The sequence below is a fragment of the Diabrotica virgifera genome, chromosome 2 (genome assembly GCF_917563875.1).
Source record: "Diabrotica virgifera virgifera chromosome 2, PGI_DIABVI_V3a".
Taxonomy (NCBI): Eukaryota; Metazoa; Arthropoda; class Insecta; order Coleoptera; family Chrysomelidae; genus Diabrotica; species Diabrotica virgifera.
Genome location: NC_065444.1, coordinates 75,833,428 through 75,855,423, shown reverse-complemented (window position 1 = coordinate 75,855,423; position 21,996 = coordinate 75,833,428). Strand labels below are relative to the sequence as shown.

The following is a 21,996-nucleotide window of genomic DNA, read 5'->3' as shown; positions in this document are numbered from 1 at the left end:
AAATAACCTATTATCCTGATTACAAAAAGGCTCAAATATTTACAAATGCAGAGGAAAATATGTTTAAAGATTATTTAGATGTTGTCAGCAAATTACGCCATGGCTTTACAACCAAACAAGCAAAAGAACTAGCGTACGAGTTTGCCGTAAGAAATAATAAAAAAAATACCTGCTTCGTGGAATAAACATAAGCAAGCCAGTTACGACTGGCTATACGGATTTCTGAAGAGGATGAAGACCTTATCACTAAGATCTCCAGAAGCAACCAGTCTTAGGTACTAGAGCAACTAGCTTCAACAGAAACAATGTATCAAAATTTTTCATAAATTTAAAGACAATTCTTGAAAGCAATGGAATTAGACCAGAAGCAATTTGCAGCGTAGACGAAACTGGCCTTTCAACTGTCCATAAGCTAAAGAAGATCATTGCATGCAAAGGTGCAAAACAGGTTGGTAAAATTACGTCAGGGGAACGTGGAGCAACAGTAACTCTTTGTTGTGCAATCAACGCAATTGGAAACCATAAACCGCCTTTTATGGTTTTTCCTCGAAAACTTTGACAAGATCACATGATTGATCATTGCCCACCAGGGACCACCGGCGTAGTTTATGAAAGTGGATGGATGACCGCTTCTAATTTCGTCAAATTTTTGGAACATTATCCAAAACATGTAAAGGCGATTACCGAAAATAAATATTTAATCATAATGGACAATCACGATAGCTACGTTAGTCTGGAAGCCATAACGTATGCCAAAGAACACGTATGCCAAAAGTCGGAGGATGCTTAGCTTACGCTTTCCCCCTAGCTTTTACTCCACGTAATATTGAGAGTGGATTCAGAGTTACGGGTATATGGCCTTTCAATTCCAATATTTTTACCGATGAAGATTTTATGTCGGCGTAAATCGCGAAGATCCCGAAAACAAATCCACTTTATCCCAGTTTGATGTTGCACAACCAGCCATAGATAACAATAACCTCCACTTCTACTGGCACTTTCACCACCATCAAGTGGATCCATTTCACATAATCAACAACTACGACGAACACTAATTGAGGACAAAAATCAGCCTTCTACTTCTACTGGCACTTTCACCACACCTCAAATAATTAGATCCCATTCTGTAAATGGAGATACTTCACAAAATGAACAGCTACAACAAACATCAAAAGAGCACAATAACCAGCCTTTCACTTCTGCCACTTTTGCTAGCCCAGAAATGATTAGACCCCACCCTAAAGCCGCGCCCAGGACTTCGACAAAGGGTAGAAAGCGAGCAACTACAAAAATTCTCACAGCAACACCAGAAAAACTTGCGCTTGAAGCTGAAGTTAAGGCTAAAGAAGAGAAAAAATTAGAAAAAGAGCCAAAATAAGAGCACTAAAAAGAATAACTAAACAAAAACTTAAGGATTTGAGGGAATCTTTAAGTTCGGGGGGCAGTGACATTATACTACCATCGTCAGAGTCTGAATATGATCCTAATGATGAAATGCAAGTAGAGACAGATAGTGAATGTGAATCGGAAACAGAAGGTGACGAGTTTGAATTGAGTGTGCAAGATTGGGTAATTGTCAGCTGTGTCTCCGAAAGAAACTGAGTCCATCGTTACGTAGGACAGATAATGGGAAAAAAGAACGAGGATTTTAAAATCAAATTTTCCCAAAAAAGGGATGAAGAAACCTTTAAGTGGCTAAAAAAAGAAGACATGGGTGAAGTCGCACGTGACCATATTTTAAAAAAAGTTACCAAGCCCGACTTTTAGGAGCTACAGTAAGCGCATAGGATGTTTTGTCTTTCCTAAATCACTAAGAATGTTCAATATTCGAGAATAATTTTCTTTCTTGTATAATTTTTCAGTATAATTTTCTGCCGAAAGTGTTATATATTTTTAATAACATTATTTGTTATAAGTCATGGCTGAGTAAAGTTAGTTTTCAGCATCCAATTTTTGGTGTTATTTTAATATCGTAAATCTGTTTCATCTTACGAGATTCTACAAAAACTCGTTATTTATTAGCAGTATATTTTTCGGGTGTATAATACCCAAAACTGTGATAAATTTGTATGTTCCACTAAATTATCAAGGTTCTAGATTGGTTGTAAAAATAGTTATCTTAAAAAATGTAACGGTGGGATCAAGTCTCCCTCTTCTCCCCTACATTTTAACGTTTATTTATAAAACACCCTGTATTTTGCAGAATGGTAAAAAACAGTAAATTGTTATTTTGATTTAACAATGTTTACATTAATAACTTGACCTATATTTGACAGTTGACAGTTATATTGTACCTACTTGTTAGTTTTAGTTCTAATAAATTTTGATAATTAGTTACATAAATAAATTAAGTAAAAATGAAAAAATAACTTGTTATTTGAGGAGGGTGGAAAAACCATATGTATAACATGGGAGTAAAGTGCCTTTTCCTCCCTTGAATGATTACAGTAAACTTCATTCACGGGAGGAAAAGTAGCACTTTCCTCCCTTGTTATACAAATAGCTATTTCCACCTACCTCTACCGAAAGTATACTTTTCCGGAACTGATTGTAGGGAGCAAAGTTGTACTTTTCCTGCCTAGGGAGGAAAAGTAAAAGTGACGTCATGGTATTTCATTCATGAAATATAACTTATTGACGTCCTGTATATATCTATTTTCTATTACGTAAGTATCTATACATTTTAACGATTATTTATAAAACACCCTGTATTTTACAGAATGGTAAAAAACAGAAAATTGTTATTTTGATTTAACAATGTCAATTAACATTTAACATTAATAATTTGACTTATATTTCACAGTTATATTGTACCTACTTGTTAGTTTTAGTTCTAATAAATTTTGTTGCGTTAGTTACATAAATAAATTAAGTAAAAATGAAAAAATAACTTGTTATTTGAGGAAGGTGGAAAAACCATATGTATAACATGGGAGTAAAGTGCCTTTTCCTACCTTGAATGATTACTGCCCTCCGCTACGCGTCGGGCAGTAAACTTCATTCTCGGGAGAAAAAGTAGCACTTTCCTCCCTTGTTATACAAATAGCTATTTCCACCTACCTCTACCGAAAGTATACTTTTCCGGACCTGATTGTAGGGAGCAAAGTCGTACTTTTCCTCCCTAAGGAGTAGTGACGTCATGGTATGTCATTGATGAAATAACTTATTGACCCCCTATACAATATTTTATTATCTATTACGTAAGTATTTATACATTTTAACGTTTATTTATTGAACACCCTTGTATTTTGCAGAATGGAAAAAACAGTAAATTGTTATTTTGATTGAACAATGTTTACATTAATAATTTGACTTATATTTGACGGTTGACAGTTCAGCTGTATGCTTGTTAGTTTTAGTTTTCTAATAAATTGTGTTATTAGTTATGTAACATAATTATGTCACATACTGTTTTTTTTCAGCTCCCGGCTTAACAGACCCGAGTTGTTTACTAAATAACCTTTTTTATGATTTATGATGTTCTATTCCTTCTCGACTTTTGGAGTAAATTCTTTCTTGTTTCTTGTAAATACTATTCGAGATGTTATTTATTTCTAGAACATTGAATCATAGTAGGTTTTTGTAATTAACACGGCAGTTGTGAATTTGAAAACGTCGGTGTACTTTGATATGTAACCGACTCGGTATATTTTTGAATTTGTAATTAGATAAATTATTAGATTTAGTGTAATAAATAAATTAGATATCGTAGTTTGTAAAATAAAGGATATAAATTCAGTGTTTTTCATTTGTTTAGATGTAAGGCAGGTATTAAAAATAAATAAAGACAACTAAAACTAAACACTAGTGCCTAAAAGATCATAGTAAAGTCAATTTTGTAATAGTTACATAAATAAATTATTTAAAAATGAAAAAATGACTTGTTATTTGAGGAAGGTGGAAAATCATATGTATAACATGGGAGTGTGCCTAAAAGATCATAGTAAAGTCAATTTTGTAATAGTTACATAAATAAATTATTTAAAAATGAAAAAATGACTTGTTATTTGAGGAAGGTGGAAAATCATATGTATAACATGGGAGTAAAGTGCCCTTTCCTCCCTTAAATGATTACTGCCCTCCGCTACGCGTCGGGCAGTAAACTTTATTCTCGGGAGGAAAAGTTGCACTTTCCTCCCTTGTTATACAAATAGCTATTCCTTGTGGATTTTCTCTTCTTGACCCGATCAGTCCATCTGCACTTTGATCTCACTAGAACCTACTAGTCTAGATCTTGTATCAGTGGGCTACCACTTTAATATTTCCTGATTAACTAATTTTCTTCCCGTCTTAGTAAATTCCTGAACTATTTCAACGATGGAACCTTTATCTGACTATATTTTGTCCATTTATCTGATTATTAATCTCATTGTTAAAAAATCATCTAAACTCTCCGTTTTGGATTGTTTCTGGCCCAAAAATTATTCTGAGGATCTGCCTTTCTATTATTCTTAGCTTTTCATTGTCTCTACTAGAAAGGCTCATTGTTTCTGCTGCGTAGCCACCTATTCGAAGGCAATCTTTTTCAAACTTTGCAGCATAAAACTTCAGTCTTTTTTCTTTCAAATGCCACTCATTAGGTTTCTTAATTGTTATAAACAAAACTATGAATTAAATAAAAAATGTACCCAATCTCGTTCCTAATTTATTGTCGAAAGACAACTATTTTTTAAAATGTAAAATGCAATTTTTAGAATGTGAAAAAATAATTTGTTCCCTGGCAATAACGACAAAGTTATTCTAAAGGTTTATACGCAAAAAATGCAATGTTTTTGCAAACAAGTTTTGCAATGTTACAAATTTTTTAAAATTGTTTTGATAGAATAACTCTCTTTTACTGATGCTATCTGTAGTCATCATAAGTTTATTTTTTCTGGCTCATTGCAAAAAAAAAGTTGATTGGGATATACACGTTCAATAACTTTTACACCAATTGATGCATCACTCTGAAATTTTAACCACATTTTACTATAAGACCCAATTTCCCACACAATATTACGGTTGGAGGTCCATTTTTAAACTAGTTATTAATATTTATTGAAAATTAAGAATTCTTATATTTTGTTACAATTTTCTAAGCAACAAATTAGTACATCAACATTTACAAATCATCATTTTAAAGCTTTAAGGTCGATTCGCGACCGTACCGTGAACGTGAATGGGACGTGATTGCACCGGCGACGTAAAAATATTCTTTTAGGAAAATAAACGACCCAATTCGCACACACCAGTGACAGTAGTCAGGCAGTGCTGTCAGTGTTGTTGACGTGACCGTACCGTATAGACAGATGAATGACGACATGAATGACGAGATGACTGAATTAATGCGAAAAGATTCGTTTTTTTTTATTTGTCAAATCCTAAGTATATGGACACGAAATATAAAAACGGGATATGGAGCAAAATCGGCATAAAAATGAAAAGGAATGTGACCACCTTGACTTTACAGTACAGGTTCTTATGACCAACAGTGATGCCAAATTTTATAAGAAACAGGTTTTAAGCAAACATACTTTTTTCTATAGGATAACTATTAGTAACTTAGGAATTAATATTATTGACATTTTGTGGCTGTCAGGGGTTCTAAAACAATTTTTTTTCGAAAAATACCTTTATGTGAACAAAATAAAAATAATTTTGTATAAAACATTTATACAGGGTGTCTCGAAAAGAATGGTCATAAATTATACCACACATTCTGGGGTCAAAAATAGTTTGATTGAGCCTAACTTACCTTAGTACAAATGTGATCATAAAAAAAGTTACAGCCCTTTGAAGTTACAAAATGAAAATCGATTTTTTTCAATATATTGAAAACTATATTAGAGATTTTTTATTGAAAATGGACATGTGTCGTTCTTATGGCAGGAACATCTTAAAACAAAATTATAGTGAAATTTGTCCACCTCATAAAATATTTATGGGGATTTTGTTCCCTTAAACCCCCTAAACTTTTGTGTACGTTCCAATTAATTCATTATTGTGGTACCATTAGTTAAACACAACGTTTTTAAAACTTTTTTGCCTCCTAGTATTTTTTCGATAATCCAGTTTTTATCGAGATGCGGCTTCTTTTTCAATATATTTACGTAAAAATTTTATGGGGTTTTGTTCCTTTAAACCCCCCAAATGTTTGTGTAGGTTCCAATTAAACTATTATTGTGGTACAATTAGTTAAACACAGTATTTTTAAAACTTTTGCCTCTTAGTATTTTTTTCATAACTCACCTTTTATCGAGATGTAGCTTCTTTTTCAAAATATACCTAAAAATGTAAATTGTAAAAAAATTTTCAGATTATAATAGGTCTCTACAATCGTACTTAACCATATACAAATATGTAGTGGATTCGACAAATATTCAAAATATCTCGATATACACTGGCTTATCGAAAAAGTACTAAGAGGCAAAACAGTTTTAAAAACATTGTGTTTAACTAATGGTGTCACAATAATAATTTTATTGGAACGTACACAAAAGTTTGGGGGGTTTAAGGGAACAAAACCCCCATAAAATTTTTATGGGGTGCACAAATTTCACTTTAATTTTTTTTAAGATGTTGCTGCCATAAAAATGCCACATGCCCAATTTCAATAAAAAATCTCTGAGAATTTTCGATATATGAAAAAAAATCGATTTTAATTTTGTAACTTCAAAGGGCTGTAACTTTTTTTGTGTGCACTATTGTATATAGGTAAGTGACGTCCAATCAACCTATTTTTGACCCCAGAATCTGTGGTAAAATTTATGTCCAATCTTTTTGGGACACCCTGTATAATAATGTATTCAAGCGCATAAATATGTTAAACCTTAATAAATACGTAGGTAACTACAGAAATAATTAAAATACATTTAAGCTACAGGGTGTTTGGTAGGTCGATGGAAATTTTTTAAGAGATAATAGGGGACGCCATTTGCAACATTTTTTGCTAATAATGTATCGCTCAAACTGTTAAACCACTTCATAGCAGGTAGATTGTTTGTTGGCATAGCAGGTAGATTGTTTTTTGTTTGTTATGCGTTCGGAGAATGACGATAGCTGATGGAAACTGTATGCGAAGAGTCAGTGTTGTAGGTTTACATTTTTATTCCATTCATAAAACAGGGAGGTAGTACGCCTAGATAATTTTTAAACGTGAAATAGACGGTTGACGAATACTGACAAATTTAACTTTATTTCGGAAACCGTAACAGTTTGAGCGATACATTATTAGCAAAAAATGTTGCAAATGGCGTCCCTTATTATCCCTTAAAAAATTTCCATCGACCTACCAAACACCCTGTATATATTTTAGCCTCTTTCTATAATCCCGTCTTCCTTACTTTCACTGCCACTGTCGTAGGGTGTAAACACATTAAAATGACATTAATTTCATCTTGGAAATCAGACATTAAGAATAACAATAAACTGCAATTAGGATCCAAATTTTCCAAATAAGCAATGAGTTACTCGATACAATGTTATCAGTAATAATTTTAAACTTATTGAATATTCTTTGTTATAATTTAATTTAGGTGAACTGACCATCAACAATTAATTATACTTTATTTATTCTCAACTGTAGGACAATATAAAACTTTACTTAAACTGGACTGACAATCTATTTTATATTTTTCTTGACATTACTTCAGAACTGTCTATCTATACTGTCAATATATAAATTAACAACCATAGAACAACATCCACTTTTAATGTTGAATATTCTAACATTCTCAACCAAAAAAAGTTATTACGCATATCGATTATAAAATTGCTGATTACTTTTCGAAAATGACTATCACTCACAAAAAAAAAAACAATAAAAAATATTGTTTTACTTGACTGTAACGGGTTATTTTTAATTTAACATTTTTAGGAACCTACATTTTTAGGACCTTGGTAATGTTCGATTGAAAATTCTTTTGAAGAAAATCGGCATCGCCGCGCTAAAAACTCCCATAAGGATTGTATTGCTGTATGTTCGTGTACTGTAAAGTCAAGGTAGGACAGACATTAGTTTACTCAGTAACAGCATGAATGAATTCTGAGACAATCTAAAATATTCATAAAACTTCTTTCCACCGCTCATCAACTCATATAGAAAAATTCCCGTCCCGTTCTTCTTCCAAGCTCGATAGACCCAGAAGCGTTAATTTGTAGTGTCTGTTTCCTTTTCCTGTTTTTCTTCTTCATCTAAGATCACATCAATCATAAATAGTTCGCTGTCGAAAAATACCTTCATTCTGGTAACCTTCACGTCACGGCACTTTGTTGTGCGAATACGAAGTGAAACAGTCGAAATCACGGTCCGGCGAAGCACTGATACGGCACTGTCCCGTTACGGTCACGTCACGGATGTGTGCGAATCGACCTTTAAACGTGTTTATCAAAAAATTACCTCCAAATTAGTTCAAAATGCTTTACTTTTAACGTGTAAACGAAAGTTCTTAAAATTTTGGCCTTAAATTGTTAAAATTTAAAAAGTCTACCAAACCCATTATTTTTTGAGTAAAGAAATATGCTTACCCTGTTGATTGGAAGTTATACTGTTGAGGATAGGGTAATGAACTGTACTGCATTCCTGGGAAGTTAGTAGCACTAGATGAACGACCAAAATAGTCCGTTATACCATGAGGATTAGCTGCCGATGTCACCACGGACTGTTGACCAGGAGTGGTCGCCATAGATACTGACTGCGGTCTACTACCAGCGCCTAAAAATACATTTGTTTTTAAAGAGAAATATATATAGTTACAGTGGTCTTACGATTCGATTTTTGTTTAGTTAAATTACCTTCATTGTTAATCTGTGGAGTGGATGGCTTGGAAGAGTCTTTTGCGTCTTCGGTGCCGTTCTTCTGGCCTTTATCTTGCAATGGATCAAACTCGCTCGAGTTGACCTTATTTAAAGAAGAACTAGATTGATTCAGATCTAAGTTTGATGTATCTCCAGTTTCTAAAACATTGAAAACTTACTAATATTCAAAGAACATCTATATAAACTTAAATATAAACTAGGCTGCAGATACTTTGATGTATTGGTCATGAAACAGGTGATTCAGTGAAATGGTACGATTTGGCAACGATGATAACGATAAAATAGAGGTGCCGCGGGCTTGCGACGTAAACGTTGTGAATCTAGAGAGTGGGAAGTTTAGTTTTCATGCAGACGTGGTCGGGTCACAGTATATAGAGGTTCCACAGTAAAATCACTCTTCTGTCGGCGCTTTGATCTCAGGAAGTAATACCGGCAGTCCGCAATTGGTAATTCACCAGTGGTGGATGCGGGTTTTCCCTGTTAAAAGCCGTACGTTTCTATGCGAATAGCAATGCGAGAGTGGAGCAAAAGCGACTGCCAACAGTCGTCATGCGCGACTACAGATTTTACTTCCAATTTTTCGGAGAGTGGTTCTACTGTCCCTCTTTATACTGTGGTCGGGTGAGCAACGCGCATTTTCTGTGAAAGTGTATTACAAAAATGGTGAAAGTTTTGTGCGTGTACAACGAGTGTTTCGTTTAGACTACCATTTGCCGCACCGCGCTGAAGTTCCGTCTAACATGGCTATTAAGACTTGCTTTAGGAACTTTGAAAGTAGTGGTTTAACATCACAGAAAAGAGGTGGCAGTGTCAGAACTGCTCGCACACCACAGAATATTGAAGCGGTGTGAAATTCATTACACGCAAGTTCTCAAAGATCCCTGCGACGACTCGCGTGTAATGAATTTTGCACTGCTTTAATATTCTGTTGTGTGCGTGCGAGCAGTTCTGACACTGCCACCTCTTTTCTGTAATGTTAAACGACTACTTTCAAAGTCCCTAGCCCAAGTCTTAATAGCCGGGTCAATCCATGCCAAGTGGTCCAATATAAATTAAGTTGGTTGCTTGACTATTTTTATTATTTTTTATTTTTCTACCTCTTAAACTTCAGTCCATAGAGAGTACAGAATTCCAGTTATTTTATTTTTAAAAAAATTAGTTTGCATGACGGCCCCATTTTTGTTAAAGCGTATCGATAATTTTCACGGAAAAGATGGCTTCGTTCTTTAGCCAATATTTTCACTGAGGTTTGTCCTAGCACAATAAATCAAAAACCAAACTTTTTAGAAAAGTAGGCTCTAAAAAAACGGCCTATAGCATTATTTAATTTCAAACTGCCCTTAAGGCCTTAAATGAACCTGAAAGTTTGAAGAGGTAAACTGATAAAATTCCATTTTCAGCATTTTTTTAACTGCATAAGGCAAGCCGATAATGGTTTGTAATTTTTTTTTGCAAAAGACATACGTACATACTTTAAATAAAAAAAGTTTGAGCTTTGAGACTTAAGCAAATTTTTTCAAAAAAAATCTCAAAAACGCAATTTTTTGAAAAATTTCAAAGTTTGACCCCTTATATCTCTGATGGGCACGGATGAAAAAATTTAAAATTTGGCTGAATGTTAGCCCCTAGCCAGTAGAATAAGGAGTAAAAATTTGGAGTTGCAGACTTACGTCATATAGGAGTTACATGCCTGAAAAAATGGTCAAAAATCAAAATGGTCAAAATTTGAGCGTTTGCAGGCAGGGTAATTAAAATTCAAATAAACTGTCTAATGAATACAAATTTATACAGGGTGGGCCAAAGAAAAGAGTTCGCCTTGATATTTGGCAGTTAGTAGATTTTAAGGGAATGCCGAAACAGGTCGATTTTTATTTTTAAATTACAATTTTTTTATATATATTTCATACGTCTCCATGACGTATCATCGTCAGTGACGTCATCCACCTGGGCGTGATGACGTAATCGATTGTTTTAATGGTAATAGGGGTCGTATGTTATCTCATTTGAAAGAGTGTTCAATTCTCTGTTCAGTAGTATAAACAATAATATAATTATTTATACAGGGTGGCCAAAAAATAATTTTTGAATTAAATTAATTGACACAAAAAGTAGAATGTATGTAATTTATTTAACTCAAAATACATTTTATTGCTGTCATAAAATAGAAAAAAAAATATATTATTTGGCAAATGAACATTGCTTTTCGCTTAAATTAAATGTTCAAACTGTCAAGAGGTAAGTGGGAGGCTGTTTGTCATTTAATTTAAGCGAAAAGAAATGTTTATTTGTGAAATAAACATTTTTTTCTATTTTCTGACAGCAGTACAATGTATTTTTAGTTGCCACAAGACCCCTATTCCCATTTAAAAAAATCATCGATTACGTCATCACGCTCTGATGGATGACGTCACGTAGTATGAAATAGGTATATCCCAAAAAGTTGCAATATAATAAAAATAAAAATGGACCTATTTCCGCATTTCCTTAAAATCTAATAGGTAACTATTGCCAAATATCGAGGTGGACTCTTTTCTTTGGCCCAGTTTATTTGAATTTTAATTAACCTGCCCACAAACGCTCAAATTTTGACCATTTTTTCAGGCCTGTAACTCCTATATGACGTAAGTCTGCAACTTCAAATTTTTACTCCTTATTCTACTTACTAGGGGCTAACATTCAGCCAAATTTCAAATTTTTCATCCGTGCTCATCAGAGATATAAGGGGTTAAACTTTGAGATTTTTCAAAAAATTACGTTTTTGAGATTTTTTTTTGAAAAAATTTACTCGTCTCAAAGCTCAAACTTTTTTTATTTAAAGTATGTACGTATGTCTTTTCCAGAAAAAAATTAGAAACCAATATCGGCTTGCCTTATGCTGTTAAAAAAATGCTAAAAATGGAATTTTGTCAGTTTACCTATTCAAACTTTGAGGTTCATTTAAGGCCTTAAGGGTAGTTTGAAATTAAATAATGCTATAGGCAGTTTTTTAGAGCATAGGTACTTTTCTAAAAAGTTTGGTTTTTGATTTATTGTTCTACGACAAACCTAAGAAAATATTTGGCTAAAGAGCGAAGCCATGTTTTCCGTGAAAATGATCGACACGCTTTAACAAAAATGGCCGTCATCGGCAAACTAAATTTTTTAAAAATAAAATGAATGCAATTTTGTACTTTCTATAGACTGAAGTTTAAAAGGTAGAAAAATAAAAAATATTAAAAATAGTTAAGCAACCACCTTTGGACCACTTGGCTTGGATTGACCCAGCCATGTTAGACGAAGCTGCAGCGCGGTGCGGCAAATAGTAGTCTAAACGAAATGCTCCTTGTATTGTACCCGCATAAAACTTTCACCATTTTTGTAATAAGCTTTCACAGCAAATGCGCGTTGTTCACCCGACCACGTCATCATGATAAATAAACTTCCCACTCTCTAGATTCACAACGTTTACGTCGCAAGCCCGCGGATCCTCTATTTTATCGTCGTCAGCAGCGTTGCCAAATCGTACCGTTTCACTGAATCCCCTTGTAGTTAGAATTGATGTTGAAATATTGCCCTAGATACTAAAATTTGGGGGAGAAGACCAGACAGGTCATAGAAAAGATTCGGTATAAAAGGTCTACAAATGATACCATTCTATTAGCAGAATGTAGTGTGATAAGAAGTAGTTTTTTCTGAGTCTAGGAGAAAATAAAGATGAAGAAAGACGTCGTCAGGAAGAAAAATAAGCCGAATAAAAACTCGTCTGGAAGGGCGCGTCCATAGTGCACGCTGGTTTCCGAGTCAGACAGCCAGCGCCGAGTCGGTACAAATTATCATTCATATTTAGTTGTCAGCGCTCTGGTGCACTTTGGAAGTACCAAGAGGTCTAGTAGGGAAAAGACACGATGAGGTAACGAGAACTTGAAAATGTCCACCCAGAAATTGAAAATATCCAGCTGAGAGTTGAAGCTGAAGTGATTTGTTCCCATGCCAACGGAATAATAAGGCCTCCTATATTTGATGGCGGGACATCCTGGCCAGTGTACAGAAGGCAATTTGAAGCCAATGCACAAAATAATGGACTAATTGACCATTCCAGGTCACGTGACTTTCGACACCGTTGCTGAGGGACAAAAATTGTGTTTTTGGTGTTATTTTTGCTATTTTCTCGCCTTATTATAAAAAATCTGTGGTTTTAACTACAAAAATTTCAAATATTGGATATAGGACACCCTCATAGGGGATGCAAAAACCCGGTATAATCAGAAAATCAGTTTTCTTGGCCCATATCGTCGTTCTGTTTACAGTGTATTGTGATTATAGTGATTTAAAACATTTCGGTCTTTAACTGTGGCTGGTATTATAAAAAAACTTACTTTATCTCTTTTACCTTTACTGGAACACTTTCAAACTGAACAAAACGCTGGTATTTTAATCATATTCTTAAATTAAACAATGGTTTTCTACACTTAACCTAGTTTGTTTACAATATTTTGCCCACCAGTCGCTGTCAAATGACGTCACCCTGGAATGGTCTATTGTAGTCATTTATAAGGACAATAGAGAAAACTTCCATATTGAGATAGAAGTAGTGGTCCTAATAGCCAATATATAGATGACAGATGATATTATCCTGTTATCCTTGGGGTTGACATAATGTCAGAACATGGGTTTAATGTAGATTTCAGGAACAGGACCTTAGTTGTTGCTATGAACAAATTCTACATACTCACCTTGAAGACCACTGTTAAGTGTCTTATTTTCATGTACATCTATCGTATCCAGTAAGGTATTCACTTGATCCCTTATATTTCTTAGTTGTTTTTTCAGATTAGTTACTTCAGTCGATGATAAAGCACTAGCAGAATCGTTTTTCAGATCGGAATTTAATAAAATTTGTAATTTCAAAATTCGACTGCATTGTATAGCGAAAGATAAATCGTTACTTTCGAATATCGTTATAAGATCACCATCTGAAAAGACGTAATATGATTTAGTTTCAGTACTAATTAATTTCTTTGTTTACACTGCTACTTATCTCTAGTGAGAAAAATAGATTTGTGTAAAATTACTTGGTTATATTACTCAATCTGAAGAATCGTAAGACAGTGACAGAGGGAATAAAAGATATGTCTCACCTTAAGAGGCAACAGTAGCGATCAACAAGTAGCAACAAACGCGGTCCAAGATTGCGGCTGTAAATTTGAATATTTTGTCGAGATATTTGGCACACATATTCGTAATATAATAAAGAATTGCGGTACAGAGCCCAATTTGAGAAATATGTTAGTATGTGGAAATTACTCTACAACTAAATAAAATATTGCAAAAAGGAGCCTGTACCGCCATTAAGCCACCATTAACCGTTTGGAGGCCTTTGAAATGTGGCTGCACAGACGTATTCTAAAAATACCATGGACGGCTATGCTGACAAATGTGGCAGTCCTTAAGAGAGCAAATGCTACCCGCGAGCTGCTTGATAACATCAAATATAGAAAGATGGCCTATTTTGGACACGTAGTAAGGGGAGACAGGTATAATATTCTTCAACTTATTATGATGGGTAAAATCGAAGGACGCAGAGGAATTGGTAGAAAGCAGGCCTCTTGGTTGAAGAATATCCGGGAGTGGACAGGAATAAAGAAAGCAGAACACCTATTTAGAATAGCTCGAGACAGAGACAGTTTCGCCATGTTAATCGCCAAGGTCAAGGGGACTTGATAGGGCACGTTAAGAAGAAGAAGACCGCCATTAAGAATAAATAAATAAACTTTCTTCAAATAAACTTTTTTATCCCATGCCTAGATTTTGTGTTATATTGGACCTAGTAAAATTTTTTATCTCTAACAAGAAATCGGACATATTATAACTAAATAACTGATTAATCAACATAGAGAAAGTGTCACTGTCATTTTGACAAACCTGAGTCAGATTTCTGTTCTGTTATCTGCATAGGGATTACGAACACTCTACGGCGCTATGGTAAAACATGACGGACATGATTCGTATCGAGTGTTCGTAATCCCTATGCAGATAACAGAACAGAAATCTGACGCAGGTTTGTCAAAATGACAGTGACACTTTCTCTATGTTGACTAATCAGATATTTAGTTATATGTAATATATGTTCGATTTCTTGTTAGAAATAAAAAATTTTACTAGGTCCAATATGACACAATATCTAGGCATGGGATAAAAAAGTTTATTTGAAGAAAGTTTATTTTTTTGTTCTTAATGGCGGTACAGGCTCCTTTTTACAATATTTTACCCATTTTATTTAGTTATAGAGTAATTTCCACATACTAACATATTTCTGAAATTGGGCTCTGTACCGCCATTCTTTATTATGTTACAAATATGTGTGCCAAATATCTCGACAAAATATTGAAAATTACAGCCGCAATCTTGGACCGCGTTTGTTGATACCTGTTGATCGCTACTGTTGCCTCTTAATTATAGTATTCTCCCTAGCACTAACAAATTGTTTAACAAATATTTTGGGATTTGCCTGGTCATAATGCCACTGAATAATGTAGATATCAGATTATTTGAACTAACAAAAAAGGCAAACATTAAACCAAAAAAATTCAGAAATTACTTCATTAATTATTTGTGATAAACCCTGGAACGTCGACATACTTTTCAGTTTTTTAATTTATCAATAATTCATGTAATTCTTTCTGTGTAAATAAATGTAAAACCATTTTTGTTGTTGAGTTAACAACCACTATCACATACACATGTAGGACCCTACACAGTAAAATTTGAAAAATATCAATACATGAAATTGATGTATTTGTCACTATAGTGGGCCAGTAATTGATTTGACTAAAGTGTCTAAGAGAACTGTTTACAGAATTCGAAAATAATTCAAACTAGAAGTTAAGTAGGAACTTGAAGATAATATTAAGCACATTTATGCTATTTGAAGAAAATTCACAACCTGGCAACATTGTTGTCGTTAAAACCATTTCTCATTAAGAGACTCTACTAGATGTATGATTTTTTCTGTGCTACTATTATTACGCAGATAGAATAGCATAAACCCGGATAAAAGAGATGAGTACGAAAGTCAGGCCAGCAACCTGCCCCTGTAAAGAGGAAACACCCTTATAGAACCCGTTACAAAGACTCAGATAGAGTACAGAAATATTTGAAGACGACTTTAGCAAAAAAAGCACTACAAGACAGAATACCAAATCAAAAAATACTGATAGAAGTGAGCACACAACTGTAGCATGTTAAAATTAATTGTTTTGACGAATAGGCCTGGATCCCGAGTACCAAAAAAAGTTAATTAATAACAAGCTGAAAATTTGTGAATAGCTTAACAGTATCTAGTCGGACAAACTTTGATGTACAGGAACACTGGAACAGGGGAAGTTTTAATTCTGTAACAGATTACATGTTTCAAATTTCCAATTGATTTGTTACCTCTTCATTAAACTCTCATATAAAAATCAGACTGTTTTTACCACCAATATAATTCCTGTCATTTGACATATTCTACATGTCAGACTTATTAAAATGCATATTTGTCAGACAAACATTTTTTCATATATTATATGAAGTTTGCTAATGAATGAATTTAAAAGCAACCTGCTAATTTTCACAATCATAAACTTGTCACGATGACACATTCCACAATTACAATCATGTTCCACAATTAAAACTTCCCCTGTTCTAGTGTTCCCATACATCAAAGTTTGTCCGACTAGACACCGTTAAGCTATTAACAAATTTTAAGTTTGCTATTAATCAACTTTTTTTGGTACATGGGATACAGGTCTAGAAACTAAATAGAGGATACCACCAAAGGATATTAGAATGGATTCTCTTGGAAAAAAGACAAAGGGAATGAAACCAAAGATAGAATACTCTCAAAAGATATTCTCCCAGGATAATAAAATACAAGATTTCCTCAAAGGATATTAGAATAGATTCTGCTGGAGAAAAGAAAGGTCGCATACTTTAAAATATTATATGAATGGATCATCATAGAGAAAAAAAGCCAGGATTCCCTCAAAGAATATTACAATGGATTCTACCAGAAAAATTAAAGTATATTTTCATTTGAATGAAAACATCTTAAACCAATATCAATTTTCTTAAAATGTCATCATAAGTGAATAAGTGTTTTATTTTATTTTTAACACTAAATAGCCTGCTACTTGTCCTTGATGTTGACAAGAAAAAACCTATTATGTGTATGGGTATTTTATAAGGTATCTAAGTCAGAAAATGATTATTCTCATGTGTAATAACTTTCTAAATAATCTATTTCATATTTCTCTCTGAGAGTACTAATATATCGTCGGCTAAATGTGAAAACCTCCGTGACCAGACACCTCGTAACGCGACAGTTTGTAACCGGACAGTTGGTAACAGCGACAGTTCGTAACGCGACACTTGGTAACGGCGGCAGTCCGTAACTATACAAATTCGTAACGTCCAAATTGAATTATTATGTTTATTTTTGTCAACGTGGAAACTAACTGTTATTACAGTTATAATTGAAATTATGTTTATCAATATAACGAATCAGTACGAATAAACATGTTTTTGTATAAACGGATAAACACATTTTATATTTTATGTTTCAGAATATTTAAAAGTCTTTAAACACAAACAAATAATATATTTTTAAATACATAGAAACTTTTAAAATTATTTTTAAAATTTTATCACTCTTATTGTTCCTTAAACTTGCATATACCTAGACAAAGGAACAATGAAGTACTTAATTCCTGAAATCTTTAATCTGACAAATGTCTTTAGACATTCCAAATTTTTTAAATATAAACATTTTGTAAAGGAAAGATTATAATTACCTGTTATTATAATAAACCTTGTGATTGGTAACAGCTTTGGGGCATTCAATCAACGGTTATAGTTGATAAGAGAGATGGCTTGTAATACTTTAATACTTGGTTTAATTACTTTTATTATATTCTGAAACACGCAATATGAAATGCCTTAAAAATGTTTATCCTGATACTGATTCGTTAAAATGATAAACATAATTTCATTTATAACTGTAATAATAGTTAGTTTCCACTTTAACAACAATCAACAGAATAATTCAAATTGGAGGTTACGAATTGTCCTTTACGAATTTGTAGTCGCCGTTACGAAGTGTCACTGTTACGAACTGTCGCTGTTACAAATTGTCCGTTACCAACTGTCCGGTTACGAACTGTCGCGTTATGAGATGTAATGGAACCGAAAACCTCAAAGTCAAAATTTCACAGTTTTTAGATTTATGAAAATTCGGGTTAAAAATATTGTTCGGAATGTTCTGCCAAAACCTCAGATTCATAAAAAGTGTGTTTTGACGTGTTTTTGTCAAAGTAATAATAATTAAATTGATACTAAGGAAGAAAAATAACTGATCATCAAAGTTTTTTCCTTCTCCTAAAAAGTTGTAAATGTTGACTTATGAGGTTTCAGAATTTTAACCGTAGATATCTTCTTTATTTTATAGTTTAAGACTTTTTATAACTTTTGCAACCCTTTTTTGCAACCAACATTTATAAAGTAACTGTTGAATAAATCAAGTTTTTGTTTACAAAGTATTGGTTTACAAAGTCTTCTATTATTTAAAACCAATTCTGAATTTTGATATTTCTAGAAGCTATCAACTCTCTAGAAAGGCCATGGTTAGTAGATCATTTATTTTATTTTTGCAAATAATACTTCTTTTACGTTCTTAGTGTGATCTACCATTTCTATGGATGTTCAGATCATTTATACCAGGGGTCACCAATTGGCGGACTGCAGTCTGCATCTGAACTGTAGGCTAGTTTTGTGCGGACCACAATTAAATTCAGAATATAGTGTTTTTTTTTAATTTTGAAAATGTTTTTTGGATCAACTTATGTGTGTGAAGCAGCTTTTTCTATAATGAACTTTATTAAAAATCAGTACACATCTCAGCTAACAGATGAATATCTCAACTCCCTAATGTGAATCAGTTGCACTAAAAGCATTCCAAACAGACAGGTTGTACATTTTTTTTACACAGGAAACAATTTTTTTAAACAAATTCAAAATTTTGCTGATTTTAAACTAAATAGGTCTCTTGTTATTTTTCTCAAATGTTGATAGTATTCGAGTTATAAGCGATTTAAAATCTGAAACATGCGGAAATATGCAGAAGTACACATGTTCGAGGCTTGAAAACTCATGTGTAAATTATTATTGTTCAGGTTGACAAGTGCCTAAATTGAAGCTTATACATTCAACTTCAAGATTCTAGCGAGTAATCAGGGCCTATTTCAATATAGACCTTTGTTTATTAATTGTTAATCATCGTGCATCTCTGTCGCGCGTATACATATTATAATATGTACTTATGCAAAAATTTAATAATAATATATTATTAACATAGTATTTTTTTAATAATTTATTCAGTTAACTATTGCAAATGTGCTAATTAAATACACCAATCCTACAGTGTGATATGCACCATATCGATGGCTTAGTGTGAAAACCTCATATCTCAATTTTTTTTCGAAAATGACATTTTGGTGGTTTTAGTTTGAGAACCTTGTATCTCACCATTTACAACTGTTAGAAAAAATCCAAATACACTAGACTATTTTCTACAGCCGAAAAAAGAAACCACATATATCAATTGCTCTCTTGATTTAGTCTTAGTGTGAATACCACCTATATATAACCAAGAATTTGGTACTTAATTTGAAGTGTTTGTTTGAGAGATTCTACTTGGGGAAGTGTTTTTTGTGAACAACAAAATGTAGTCCGGCATATAGAAACATTTTATGAACCTTAAATCAAAAGATTTGTATTGTATCGACCTAGTATTTGGAGGTGTGCAATAAGCTATGAAAAATGAAAACCTCGTAAATAATAATAAACACAACCTCATTTGAGATAAAAAACACGTATATCAAGATATACGAGGTTATCATAGTTACTTGGGCAAAGGCTCTATATACTGCAAGGATATTTACGTGTTTTTCATAGTTAATATTTGTATTTTCAATTTAATAGCGACATTTAACACTTTTAGCTTTGGACACAATATCAGATATTTGTCTCAATGTGCTCAAATTAAAAATACGTAACGTAATTTTTGTTCTTAGGTTATATTATTAAGAAAATCAGTTTTTTGCCTCTCCTGTAAAATTGTAATTTAATGAGACACTTGGTTTTCACACTAAGCCATCGATATAATTAGACGCGCAGCAGTGGAGGCTTAAGGGATAAGTCTTCTTCTTGATGTGCCTATCCGTGACTAATGTTGGCGATCATCATGGCAATCTTCACTTTATCTGCAGCAACGCAGAAAAGCTGCACAGATATTGTGTTGAACCAGGTTCTGTGGTTCTTTAACCAGGATGTTCTTCTTCCTGGACCTCGCTTTCCAAATATTTTTCCTTGCAGGATGGCTTGTAGGAGGGCATATCTGGATTCATTTCGCATAATGTATCCAAAGTATTCCAACTTTCGAGATTTGATGATGGTTAGTACTTCTCGGTTCTTCCCCATTCTTCTAAGAACCTCCTCATTTGTGACCCGATCAGTCCATGGGATTTTAAGAATTCTCTGATATAGCCACATCTCAAATGCTTCCAATTGTCGGCACATATCCTCGTTCAAGGCCCATGATTCAACACCATAAAAAAGGACAGAGAAGATGTAACATCTCAGCATTCTTACTTTTATACCAAGAGAAAGGGCCAAGTGGACATGCATAATTAACAATTAAAAACAATGGTCTAAATTGACACCCGATTACTCATCAGAATCTTGAAATTAAATGTTTAAATAAACTTCAATTTAGGTACTTGACGACCTTATGCTAAAAATATATTTTCGGGGGTAAAAAAGGTGATGTTTTGAATTTGTTAAACAATTATTCCTATCCAAAAATTTTGCCTGAATCCACAAATAAACCGAATCAGAACAACCAAACACAGGTAGCATTCAATCCGGACCCCACAAGTGTCAGGTTTGCGAAATGGACCCTCAGGGAACATAATTGGTGACCCCTGGTTTATACTACATATCACAAACTGCTCTTAATCAGATTATATTGTGAGTCCACTCACATTACACATCATTCTACTATATGAGGGGTGTAAAATCAAAGGCGGCAATCTCCACTTTTTCATGTTTTGGGTTAGGGACGCCATTTGTTGCATTTTTTTATTATCTGTTAGATAAAACTATTTGTAAAAACCAAAAGCGGTCTTAACTGTATACAAATCGCAGTGAAAAATTCATGTTAGGATCAAAAGCAGCAATATCCATAGCTGAGTGCGTACCAAACATGGCAATCTCTGCTGCGGGCCAATAAGAACCATGTTGTACTCGCACGTGATCAACTGTTAATGTCGTGAACTCTGTCAAAACCTGTGAATATATACCCGAACTTCCGGATATTTTTTTTACGTGATATGCATTTAAATTGCTTTTACATTATTGTTGAATATCAAAATATATTTTTCTTCACTAAGTAACTGGCACAATGATGTTTAATTAGTTTCAAAACTGGTAATATCCTTATAGATCATTTTCATATCAGTCAATCTACTAGCATTGCAAACAAAAGCGGCAATCTCCAAACAAAAATATTTAAAAAAAGGAAAATAACTAATTTCTAAGCTCCTCCTTCTGGACATCCGATCACAAACCAAATTTTATATGATTCCTATTAGTTTTATTGCGTTAATTTAATTGTGCTAGTTTCTACAGTTTCTCGCGGTTTCCCAAAATTATGGAAATGGGAGATTGGCGACTTTGATTTTACACCCCTCATATGGGACATAAAAATAAATAATTAACTACTTGTATACACAGTTTTTAACCTTTAACCCTCTTTAGCAGTAAAAATAGTTTTTAAGACTTGGCTGAACATCTGATCTATAATATGTTTAAGTCAAAACATTTTTTTATTACATATAGAATCAAAAATCCTAAATAATCTTATATGTTGTGGAAATGTTTCAATAAAAGATCTACATACAATATATTTATGAAAAGTCAGTTTTTTTCAAAAATTATTCATTTTCTTATAACAATTCATTCTGATTAGGTTTCACAAAGGAAACTGATAAAGCAAATAACTGCTGATTAAACTACTGATATCTGCAAAGCAAATTTATTTATCTATTTAAACTAAAATAATCTATATGTAGGAAAACATTGAAAATTAACCATAAACTGACTATTTTTTGTGTAGGACTGTAATAT

The 21,996-nt window shown here is 33.2% G+C and overlaps 1 protein-coding gene across 3 annotated transcripts in view; it reads right to left on the bottom strand.

Moving 5' to 3' along the window:
- LOC126880113 (protein TFG-like) overlaps positions 1–21,996 on the bottom strand; it is a 33,486-nt gene that overhangs the window by 10,801 nt on the left and 689 nt on the right. For 2 of the 3 annotated variants that reach the window (XR_007696417.1, XM_050643810.1), the window contains exons 3-5: positions 13,509–13,748; positions 8,746–8,934; positions 8,506–8,692 (exon numbers count right to left, since the gene is read on the bottom strand). Coding sequence is in view for 2 of the 3 variants with exons in the window: in XM_050643810.1 (XP_050499767.1) it covers positions 8,506–8,692; positions 8,746–8,934; positions 13,509–13,748 (616 nt within the window). In the remaining variant the exon portion in view is untranslated. The remainder of the gene's footprint in view (positions 1–8,505; positions 8,693–8,745; positions 8,935–13,508; positions 13,749–21,996) is intronic. The other variant, XM_050643811.1, reaches the window with a different exon arrangement.